The sequence below is a fragment of the Gavialis gangeticus genome, unplaced genomic scaffold (genome assembly GCF_001723915.1).
Source record: "Gavialis gangeticus isolate Ggan-Ray unplaced genomic scaffold, GavGan_comp1, whole genome shotgun sequence".
Lineage (NCBI taxonomy): Eukaryota > Metazoa > Chordata > Crocodylia > Gavialidae > Gavialis > Gavialis gangeticus.
In genome coordinates, this window is record NW_017729004.1 from 38,694,692 (window position 1) to 38,706,897 (window position 12,206).

General features: G+C 41.5%; 1 protein-coding gene and 1 long non-coding RNA gene across 5 annotated transcripts in view; one reads left to right on the forward strand and one right to left on the reverse strand.

Annotated features, from left to right (window-relative positions):
* Positions 1-12,206, reverse strand: part of MYO3A (myosin IIIA) — a 310,475-nt gene that overhangs the window by 208,386 nt on the left and 89,883 nt on the right. For all 4 annotated transcript variants that reach the window (XM_019508276.1, XM_019508274.1, XM_019508275.1 and 1 more), the window contains exon 5: positions 808-884. In XM_019508276.1, the coding sequence (XP_019363821.1) occupies positions 808-884 (77 nt within the window). The remainder of the gene's footprint in view (positions 1-807; positions 885-12,206) is intronic.
* LOC109291314 overlaps positions 2,184-12,206 on the forward strand; it is a 19,896-nt gene continuing 9,873 nt past the window's right edge. The window contains exons 1-2 of the long non-coding RNA XR_002095809.1: positions 2,184-2,193; positions 3,878-3,882. This is a non-coding gene — a long non-coding RNA (uncharacterized LOC109291314). The remainder of the gene's footprint in view (positions 2,194-3,877; positions 3,883-12,206) is intronic.

The following is a 12,206-nucleotide window of genomic DNA, read 5'->3' on the forward strand; positions in this document are numbered from 1 at the left end:
AATTCACAATTACAGAGGGGTCAGGAACTGCCATCTAATTAGTTACTGGGCTCAGCAAAGTACATCTTTTTCTATAACTAGCATAATTTATAAATATGTGTCTATGTGCAAGCACTGTATCACTGTATATATTTATGTTATATATACACATTTGTCCTATTGGAATTTACAAAAAACCCTGCTTGTATACTTTAGGTTTACAGCTGAAGGAAGCTTCAAAACACAAAACATTTTTATTTATTGGTAAAATTAAAGTGTTCTACTTTTGTGACTATTTATTTGTGAAGAACTTGTATTAAAAGTGTCCTGAGCAGTGAAATACATAAATAATAAAATGAATATCAATAAGAGTGAAGGAGTAATCTACTTAGCTCTTTTTCAGTGTAAAATCCATTGTACTCAGACAGGATCACTGAGTTCTCAGAAGAAGACTTTAAAAATAGCCTTCAAGATCTTAAAATGAGAGGACTAAATGCACAGGATTCTGTCTGCTCAGGAAGAGATGATGCCAGAAAAAAGTTACATACAGTGTAGTGTAAGGCTAGAAGGGCCCAATGCCAGTCCTTTCTCTCTCAAAGCATTTCAGTAACCAATCCACATATACCTTTCTACCTCTGAGTGTTAAAAAATAACTGCAGTTTCAAAAGCATTGCCTATCTGAAAGAAAATACTCCTATTTAAAAATAGGGTAAGCAGTTTTTACAACTGCAACTGACATTCAATAAAGGGCAGAAAGGGGAAGAAACAGGTAGGCTAACACAAATCAAAAACAGTGTAAAAACTAAACACTATGAAATATGCTCTCACCTCTGGAGCCATCCAGAAAGGGGTGCCCACAGAAGTGTTCAGACGGAGACGAGTGCTGGTCAACTGAGCAGACACACCTAAGGGAATAAGGGGAAGCCACGTTGAGTGAGGTGTATTCTTCTGCTTAAGAGATTCCATCTGGACAATACCCTCGTCATCTTGTTCTGGGAATAGGGATGCTATGTATATTGAAGGAAAAATTGTCAAATCTGGTCTTCCCAGTCCTCTGCAAATGGCCCAATCCCCCAAGATACTGGGCACTTCTGTGAGCTGTTGAACATCCTCAACTTCTAATGACTTCAGGGGAACCAGGACTTAGACCTACATGAGTGTTTTATGAGTAACCTGACTCCATATTTTTGAGTGGCTAATTACAGTATTTCTGTACCCTATTTTAAGAGCAAGAAACCACAAGTAGTACTTAGAGAAGCAAAACAATTATTGCTAAAATGTGCTGCCCTTTTTAGTGTGTGTTATTTCTTTTAAATATCCAGCACTGACCAGGGCACATCTTTGTTTTGTACTTCATGTATTTATTTACTTACTCATTTTATCTGATTAAAGGTGTTTACTTTAGGCTATTAGTTGCCCTGCATCATTACAAAAGAGGCACATGTCCACAGAAACAGCAAAACAGTTATTTATTGAGAAAAAAAAATTGAGGTCCCTACCCTCAGCCCATTTCTAGTATCTGATGTCACTCAGCCTGTGGGCTAGCTAAGGGTTCCTGGCCTGGCCTGGACAGCCAAAACAAGCAAAAAAACCCTATTGCATTTATCCCCTCCAGGTAACATCCTGTTTGAATCCATCTGATTTTACTGGCTCCAAAAACCTAGTTTCCTCATAAAAGGACTGATTCACACCAAGTGGAAATAAAACACTACCTAGAACAGATCAACTGGCTTAAAGAAACTCTAGAGAAAAGTATCTGTTTTTTATTCTATTCCATTCTGTTTTTTGTACTTAACTCTGACTCACGGCATGTCTGTACTTGTCCATCATGCAAAATCACTTTACATAAGTACTAAACATTAGACTGCATTAAAGTTCCAATTTGGTACATCAGCCTGTTCTTTAGAGATAAACAAATTCAAAATCATTGCATTTGGTAGTGGCCTCTCTATATTTTATGCTGAGCACAAAACACTGAATCTATTATCCCCTCCATGGTTGTAAAGGCCCAATTGATACCAGAACCACCAGTGGCTGTTTGCATAGCAGGGAGCAGAATAATATAAGCCATTGCAGTCTGTCCCCTTTGCAGATAATGGAGCTCTGGTACACAGCAGTGCAATCCTTGCTATAACAGGAGGAAGTTCTGGGGCTAGGTTTTGCCCAAGGTATCATGGCTACACACAGCTTTCAGGAAAACACACTGAGGAGTATGTAGCAACTATGCATGCTACTACAGCCACTGTAGTGTTCATACAGTGATTTGTCTGCTTTGGTACTGGAGAAAGAGGAGCTTTCTCCAACCAGCATGAACTCCAGCACTAAGCTCATTTACTCAAATTTGGCACAGGAGCCCAGACTTGGATCTGCTGGCAAAGAGAGATGTAGAAAGTAAGGTTTTATTATTACAGCATCAGAGTTTATAAATAATTGCAACTTTCTGCATAGATAAGGAGCAAACGCAAAAGAAATGTCAATTTGCAAAGTCTTCTCAAAGTATTTATAGATTTTTTTTCACCAAATTGCAATTATTAAAAGAATTGAAGGGATTTCTTTTCCTGCTCTTTATTTTTAACTTCAAGAAAAATCTGATTTGATTTGAAGTGTTCGTCACTAGTTTCCTTTTTCTTTTTTTATCCTTTTGCTTTTGGCAGTAAACTGGCATTTCAGATTATGGAGTATAAGTCTTATGACAAATGATGTTTCCTTGGGCTTTTTCTGCATGGAGGGGAAGATGATGTCATGGCACACTTAGCAACATTTCTTCCAGCACTTTGGCAACTAGTCAAGCGTAAAGCCAGCCAGCTTTTTTTAATGGTATATTTTCTAACATTTTACTCCCTCTCCCCCCCACTTTAGTGAAAAAAAAATCAAGTATTTTTCTTAGAAAGTCTAAAAAACACTGCAAAGAAGTGGTCCATTAAATCTGAAAGGCCAAATTTTATGAAGATGTACAACTTGATAAATAAGAGCATTACCAGAGCAAATGCACTGACACTCTTTTACAGACTCACAAATACAAAAAGGCACAGGCACAGACACAAGCACATTACACTGGTGTAATGTGCCTTTATAGGTATGTATAAAAAAGGAGACACGTGAGTGGGAAGGAGAGAAGAAGAGGGCTCACCTCTGGTAAACAGCAGTCTGCCATATGGGAAGGAGGAAGGAAGAAAGCGAGAGAGAATAAGCAGCATGTGCCATAGAGGAGACAGAGAGAGCTATAGGGGAGAGAGAGCTTAGCTCCAGTGAGCAGTGCCTGCCATGGGGGACAGGAGGAGAGGAGAGGAGATGGAGAGCTCTTGTAAGCAGCATCAGTCAGCCACTGAGTCAGGGAGGTAGCTTCCTTGCAAATGATTGTCTCAACTCCTTTAAAACTGTTTCTCCTAGGTGTCTTATCTTTGCCACTGTCCTATCTCCTGTGAGTTCCCTCCTTATAGCTCCATTTGATTTAACTTTAGCCATTTAGGCAGGATAATTTTGCACAGATAAACTGAGGAGCATGTGATGTGAATAGAAAAGAAATATACCTAACACATTCTTTATAACAGCCATAGACAACAAAGGAAGAACAAAGTTAAAATGAGCTATTTCTGATTAGTCTCCAAACTACAAGTCGCAGCACTCAGGCAGCATCGCCACTGTTAAGAGTTTTTAAATATCCTGGAAAGGTGAAAGGAGAACAAAAGAGCTGACTTGTAGAGGCCTGCAGGGAGTTCCTCAAGCAGAAGGGGTGGCAAGGGTGAAAACATGAGGCTGTTTAGTGGGAAACTTTAATAATGGATCCATAATGACTGCAGATCTGACAGAATGGAGACAGTGTTGATGGCATGAGGAGAAGTCAGGTGGGGGTCAAGTCATAAAAAATAGGTAGACTGGGCTTGATGTGATGGAACAGAGTAAGTACTGGTAGAGGAGTAAGAGGTAATGCAGTTGAAATGATGAGCTAAAGTGAAGGTTTTTGAAACATTTCAACTTTTACTTCTTTTATTTTTTTTAAAATCTAAAACACATTCACAGCACAGTCTTCCAGATCTGATTATGCTGGAGGGAAGGGATAGTGAAGACAGCAGGAGCATAAAAGATGTACAAATGGCATGCACTTTGTTATTTTTAAATGCCATTTAAAAGCACCTACTCTGATGAGCTTGCAATAGTTCAGCTATTTGACAGCACATCCAGGATGCAGGGCACATACACGGCAAATCAACATCAGAGCCAGAATTAGAGTCAAGGAGTCCAGAGTTCCAACCCTGCGTAGAGCATAATGACCAGGGGTTCTCCACCAAACCACAGTGGGCAAAACCAGCTCAAAAACCAGAGGTAGGAAAGGATTTAGATCTTTTTAAAGAGAATCTCATTCAATGAAGAGGAACTGGCATGTGGAACAAACTACCAGGGGCAGCAGTGACAGCGGAGTATTGGCAAAACAGTGCTGCACAAGCTCTTCCAGGAGAAATACATACTAGAGCAGAAATCCTAAACAGAATACAGGAGTTGCCAAAAGTCAGCTGAATGGCTCCTTACCACTTCACAGCAAGAGGTTAGCATTTAAGAATTAGGTGAGATTAGGAATTACATAGAAGAAACACTGGAAATACTATGGAAACTATAACAAAAATAAAAAAAATAAAGAAAATGTAAAGCATGGAAAATGGGAAATAAATGGCAATGAATACTAGCTAAAAAGAGGTCAGCAACGGATAAGAGAAGCTAAAGGAATCAATGAAATATCTGTGGCCAACAGGAGCAACCAAAAATCTAGGTCATATATAAGACAATTATTAGATGGAGATGGTAACACCATAAGTAGCAGTGTAGAAAAGGTATCCATTCCCCTCTGATGCTGGAATAGAAATTTCACTATTTGAAATAAGGAAGCATATCAGGCAGCATCTGCTAAACTAACATTTTCAGATCAACAAGCCTAGTAACTTATAACCGAGAGTCTTAGAGGAACTAGATAAGGAGCTCTCAGAATCACTAACATTACGTTTGAACAAATCGTGGGAAACTGGGTACATTTTCAAGGATGCGATGACTACTAATACAACTGATATTTAAAAAGGGTCAAAGGAATGACAGCGTAGACCAGTTAGTCAGATATTGATCCCAGATAAAAAACTGAAGGTAATTCAGGACTGTATCAACAAGGACTTAGAGCTTAAACATGGAATAATGCTAGTCAGCATAGTTTCAGGGAAGGAAGTGCTTATCACAGAAAACCCATCGTCTTATTTTGACAAGATTTCAAGTCTGATGATAAAGGCAGTTGTGATGATATGCTATACTTCCATTTTTTTGAGGAATTTGGCTTAGTTCCCACATGATATTTTGATTACAAAAACTCACATTTTGTGGAATTAACAGAGCTCAAATTAGATGGATTTTAAAAAATGGCTCAATAAGAGATCCTAAAAAGCAGCTTTTAATGAAGAACAATCAGTGAGGAATACCACTTCCAACAGGAAGATTTTTGGTAAAGATTGTAGATAGCACAGGGCTCGGTGAGGTGGTAATTAATTTTCATACTATTGTTATATAGGTACCTGTTAGGGCTGTGCGAAGCTTTGGTAGCTGATTCAATTTGGAGGAGATTCATCCTGATTTGGGGACTGAATCTCCAAATCTGAATCGAATCAGGAGATCAAGTAAAAGCTCCAAATTGATTTGAAGCATCTGAATCGATTCGGAAAATCTTCAGAAAAGGTTTGGCCGATTCAGAGATTCAGCCATGGACTAAACAGGCAGCTGACAGCTGCCTCCAGCTGGTAAGTCTGTTGGGGTTGGGGGAGGGAAGAAAGAAGGCGTGTGGGTGAGGGAGGGATTGGGGTTGGGGCAAGCTTTCCAGCTGGGGCAGGGTGGTGCGTTACTCGGGGAGGGAATTGGGGTAGGCGTGGGATGCGGGCGCAGCAGCGGACTGGGAGTGGGGGCTCTGCCCTGCTGCTGCTTGCCCAGCTGGGGCGGGGAGGTTGGGATGTGGGCACGGCTTGCTCCAGGTGGAAGGGGGCAAGTGGCAGCAGGGCATAGCCTCCGCTCCCAGAGCTGCCGCACTTGCATCCCATGCCTGTCCACACTGGCTGGCAAGCGGCTCCAGGGCAGAGTCCCCTCTCCCAGTGTTGATGTGGGTGTGGCAGCGCTGGGAGCAGGGGCTATGCCCTGCTGGCACCCGAAGCAAGTCATGCCTGCATTGTGCCCCCCCGCCCCGCTGGCTGGGCAAGTGGCAGCAGGGCATAGCCCCCATGGTTCCTTCCGCTGGGGCAGAGGCAGAGGCAGAGGCAGGCACAGTCAGAGGAGCCACAGGAGAAGCCCCCATGGCTGCCCTGCCCAGTCCCAACCCTCCCGCCTCTAAGGGCTCAAGGACGAGCCCTCCTGTGCAGTGTGGGGCAGTTTGGGGGTAGCGGGGATTGCCCCCCCTGCTTGGTACCCATGCAGAAGCTTTCCCATGGCACAAGTGCAGCGTGGCTTGGCAGGGCACTGTGCACTGTCTGGGAGGTGGGGGGCTCCAGCTGTCAGCCGGAGCCCAGCACCACTCAGTCCCAGTGGCCCCAGGCAGCATGCAGCACCCTGCTGAGCGGTGCTGGACCCGCACAATGCAACAGCTGCCATGCGGGTGCCAATCTTGGGGGGGGGGGTGACCCCTGCTGCCCCCCACTGCCCTGTGCTTCATGGGGGGGGCTCTGCCATGAGTGCTTGGAGGCCCCAATTGCTGCTCCTGCAGCTTGTGAGTACAGGTTGTTGTTTTTTTTTAAAGTGCCAGGAGTAGGCTGGGGCTAGGCAAGGGGTGGGGCTGAGCAGGGCAGCTATGGGGGCTTCTCCCATGGCTCCCCCCACCCAGGGAAAGGCAGACACAGCTGGAGGACCCATGGGAGAACCTGTAGCTGCCCGGCTGTGCCTGCCTCTCCCTGGCTGATCTGAATCACCAAATCGCTTTGAATAAGAGCTGAATCTTCTGAAGCTGATTCAGCTGAATTGATTCAGGACAGTAATCCAAATCTCTGAATCAAATCACTGTCCTCTGAATCAGCTGAATCTGAATCGAATACTTCCCTATTTGCACAGGCCTAGTAACTGGTTCAAACACAACCCAACCACTTGTATTTCAATATAATCAAATGCAAGATGATAATTTGGAAGCCATCCTACAGGCTAGGTCACTCTGCTTTAGAAAGCTGCAACTCGGAGAAGGACTTAGGCATCGTGGATATATAATTGTCTCAACAGGAGCTGTTGGTGCATGGCTGTGGCAGAGTGGGTTATGATTTTCCCTTGGTGAGAGTGGTAGAAATGTCAGGATTTTTCACTTTTCTCTCTAAGGTCATCTGGGCATGTTCCTTGCCACTGCAGTGGTCATAGGCACTGATGGCACCTCCATCTTACTTCTGGTATATAGTTTTCTGAGGGTTCAAAGCAGATTCACAGAATTTCCACTCTGGCCCCTCCTACTCAAAGCACTCCTAATGACAACCTTAACATCCTTAGTATAAAACACCTACAATTTGCCACAGGAAGAAAGCAAGAGAGAGAGATTGAGAGAGAGAGAGAGAGATAAGGAAAGGTGCCACCAAGATCCCACCTGTTACAGGGAATTTGTTAGGTAAAATATGCCCAGATGATCCTAGGAAATGGACCATGTCCCATACTGCAAGGGAAGGCAACACACTCCTTCCCTCTACCTCCCAAAACAATCCTTGTTTATTTGACCTGGGGGAAAATTCCTTTCTAAACTCAAATCTGGTGGTTATTTTTGACTCAAGTGCATACGGAGAACCCACAACAACATTTGCCTAACACCTTTAAAACATCTTTAAACAACAAATGTGGGAACAAAAATGAATAAGCTGGCTGGACGCTAAGAACAAAGGACTAACACTGGTCTTGGATTTATTATCCATTAATAATTTATCCAACTTCTGAATATGTTCCACACATGGAAGGTGAGAGTGAACCCCCTCATTCCCCATTTTGATGAGCCTTGATCTACCAGAACTCAGCTTCTTCTTTTTTGTTGCTTATTGTGTGTCTGCTGTACCTGAGAATTTCTCTCGCCCCCTTCCCTATGCTGCACTCAATGTGCTGTGCCTAGCTCCCTACAATCAGAGTCCCGAGAAAGAATGTCTTGTATTCTTAAGCTTGTCTAAGTTTGTCCCAGCTACATAGTTGGTTCAATAAAAGATATTACCCTAAGATATCATTGGCTCTCACATAATTTCTGGACCATCATGGCTACATCATCATCACTCTTATGCTATGGTAAGATTCTAAGAAAGCACTTTGGTGAAAAGGGGAAAAAAAGTGTATGTGTGGGGGATGGGAAGGGGGTTGAAAAGAGACATTAAAAATATAAAAGTATTTGTAAAAAGGAGTACCCAGATGCTCTAGAGGCTGGGGGGGGGAGCATGGCGACTGTTTGCAGGAGGCATCAGCAGTGTCAGCAGTGGGGGTGTGCCAGCAGTGAGCAGAAACTGCCAGCAGGCAGCCACGGTGATGTCAGCAGGAAGGGCAGGCTGAGCGGGGATCACCCGCAGTTGGCCATGGTGACATCTGAGGCAAGGGCTGGGGGGGGAGCAGCGACCGCCGGCAGGTGGCAATGCAGGCATCGGCCAATTTTAGGGGGTGCATGTGCCCCCCTGTGCTCCCCTACACATCACTTATGTTAGTGGGCATGTCTACATGAGATGCTTCGAGTGCAGTAAACTAACTTTACTGCACATTAGTGCGGCAGGCAAAATCCATGCTAATATATAGTAGATTTAGTCTACTGTGCATTAACGTCACAAAAAGACTGTTCATTTGCACTAATGCACTGTAACAACAATTATGGTGCATTCAATTAGTATCTGTCATTACAGGTACTAAACATAATGTGTCCCAATTAAAGTGCATTAATGAATGCGTACATGAGCCCAGTTAGTCCTGAGTACTGTAGGTAACTGGACTGTTTTCAGTAGCTCTTTATAATTCCGTTTCAACTGCCAGAATTTTATATGTAAGGAAACAAAGGGTATTTAAAGTTCAGACTGAAAATCATTTGGGCCAAACTCAAAGGTAAGTCTGAGTGTCTCCAAAGAACTTACTTATAGTGGGCAGTTACCTTATGCTAAAATGCTTTGGTCTAAAAAGACCATAAATCAGTGAGCCTAGCAGGAGTGCAGTATATTTCAGCAAACTCTCCCTCTTCTCACATGCTTCTTGCTCCTGGGCTGAGTGGGTAAATGATGCAAGACATTACTATGTAAGTCCTGTGCCAGAAGACAATGCCTTCATGCCAGGGAATCCTTCCATGGCCAGATCCAAATACTTTCTACCTTTATATATACACATATATTAGTTTACTGTCATAATGCTGTTGCATACCATTACTTTATTTTGTAATATGTTATTCAACAGCATCTTTATGTAAGTTAACAGAGGAAGGCTGTTTAAAGGGCATGTGCAAAGGTGCTGGGCAAGTTGGTCCATAACAATGGATTTTTCTCCCAATGACTCTTAGAAAATTCAGATGCTATTAACCAGACCATATTCAAAGCACTTGACAAGCTCTTCTCTGGAGGAAGCTTTTATTTTAATGTTCTTTGCTTTTATTGGTTTCTGCTAGGATCTTATATTAAATGTTCTTTAAAAGTAACATGCAAATGTCATGTTACCCAGTACAGAGAAATGACAGCACAATGATACCCTATTCTTGATTTGAATCAGTGAAGCAGACAGCTTTATTATGGATGCATAACAGAATGACTAAAGCAAACAGAAGCCTTGCTATGACTCACTGCTCAAAGTAAGCTGAGGGCAATAGGCAAATTCTTTTATTTTTGAATATTTTACAATTAAAATCATAGTACTTAATTATTGAATTTTGCAAAGTGGTTCAGACTGAGTTTGCAGCTAATGTAGGACAACCACAATCTATGAATATAATAGAATAAGACTGCTTCAAAATAATAGATTTTCCATTTCAATTTGGAAAACTTCAGAAAGTCATTTTGGATTATAACTACAGTGGATGTGGAACAAACAAACCAGAAATCCTCTCTCATGACTAATAAAGTCAGTGATCAAATTACCCTTTTCCCAAAGCAAATGATGTGTTGTCCAAGGACTGAACAATGACTTCAGGACTGGCCTCAGAAGGTTAGGAATACGACGTCATCACAATAACATGCCAGAGGCCATAATTATTATGATTTTATTACAAAGGGAGATGTTGGATGATCAACACTCATTTGTTGAAAATTCAGTCCACTCATTTTAGGTGCTTAAATATGGATCAAGTTTAGTCATTCAGGAATTTAAAGATCTTGGCCAGGGGCGTAGGTTGTAGCAGTGTTGGCCTAAGGACAAGGTTCTTTGGGCAAATCTGATATCTTTTATTAGACCAACTCAAATAGTTGGAAAAATTCTTCTTAGCAAGCAAAAGCCTCCAAGGATGGAGATTCCACAACCTCTCTGGGTAACCTGCTCCAGTGCTTTACTACCCTCCTCATGAGAATATTCTTCTTAATATCTAACCTAAACTTCCCTTGCTGCAACTTGAGACTGTTGCTCCTTGTTCTGTCATCTACCACCACTGAGAGCAGTTTGGCTCCATCCTCTTTGGAACCGCCCTTCACGTAGTTGAAGGCTGCTATTAAATCCCCCCTTCAGCCTTCTTTTCTTCCATTCTGTGATTCTTTTGGGCACAAACACCCTTTGTCAGGCTGAGGAAGCATCAGCCTGACAAAACATCTTGGCCTGCATTTATGGATACAAAATAGGCATGATTATCACCCTACCACTTGCTTTAAAGGCTTTAGTTTATTAGAAATGTTCCAGCACAAATCATGAGTGATTAACTTGGAACTAGCACAGTCATACACATGTAACTTTTGTACTTCTATGTTAATCAGCTAAAGTTTCTGTTGAGTCATTATTATGAAATTAAACCTTTAATGCAAGTAGTGGTATTGGCAGAACTAATCATATTATGGGCATTACTATGTATTCTTCCTACAACCACACACAGCCATTTTAAAAATCAATATTTCAAAAAATGAAAAGTTTTGTTTTTTGTTACATTAAAAAAAAATTGACTTTTTGGAATTTTCTATTAAGAAGAATTTCAGTTTCTGGGCAACTTGACTTACAATCTGGACAAACATACTTTTAGCCACTAAAAAAGGGGAGGGGAGACTGCCATTCAGTAGCACGCCCAAGCTGTTACGATCTAGCTGTCATATCTACATGGGCTTATGGTAATACAAGTTACCTAAAGCACCTTAACCTTGACTCTGAATGAAACAGAGTTAAACTCAGAGAGATTTTACTGAATTTGTATTGCTAAAGAATCATGCTGATGTAACAATTGCACCCCAACAGCTACTATCAGCATCCTTTGGTATAATTACAGTGGTTACAGCTCATTTATGACACTTAAGCAGAGTTATTAAATCTTGACAGAATCATCACAGGAATGCATAGTTGCTAAAGCACTCTCTAGCTCTCAGTGAAATTAGTTAAAGTTTGCAAGGCATGGGTGAAAATATGGATTTATTTCAAATAAAATGAAAAAAAACATATCTTAGTGACTTCATGCCAGATTCTGAAAGGTATTTAGGTACCTAAGGATGCAGATAGGGGCCAAGTTGGATTTTCAAATAGTGTCTTGTTGCCCAGTTCAGTAGATGTTAAGTACCAAAGAAAATCTGAAGATCTCCTTCAACACCTATCTTCACCTTTGGGAGCTTTAAATACCTTTCTAACTTTGGCTTTTTGTCATCAGAACTTATCTGGGACAGCCAGAACATTCAAACAAATGCAAGGACTTATAAAAAGTGAAAATAGAAAAACATACTATCTAGACAGCTAATAGACACCCGTCTAATTAATTAATACATATTCACAAACAAAGAGAATGGAATTTATGCACTGCTCCTTTCAATTTATTTTTATACCATATGTTGTATAATTTTGGTTCTTTTTAAGTAAAGCAATGCAATTATTTGTAAGAGTAATTATTCACATGACAGACCCCTATTATACGCCTATACGGCCCATACAAAACATGCTTGAAAACAGTGTTATTCTTATTTATGATTTTTACTGTGGTGTACATAAAGACTTCAAGCAACAAGATGAGATAACCAGGCTATGCATTTTACAAACATATGAATTTCTGACATCAACAACTGCCAAATTTCTATCAGAGACAGATAACAGAAGTATAACTAAACCCTTGGGCAAACCTGGGG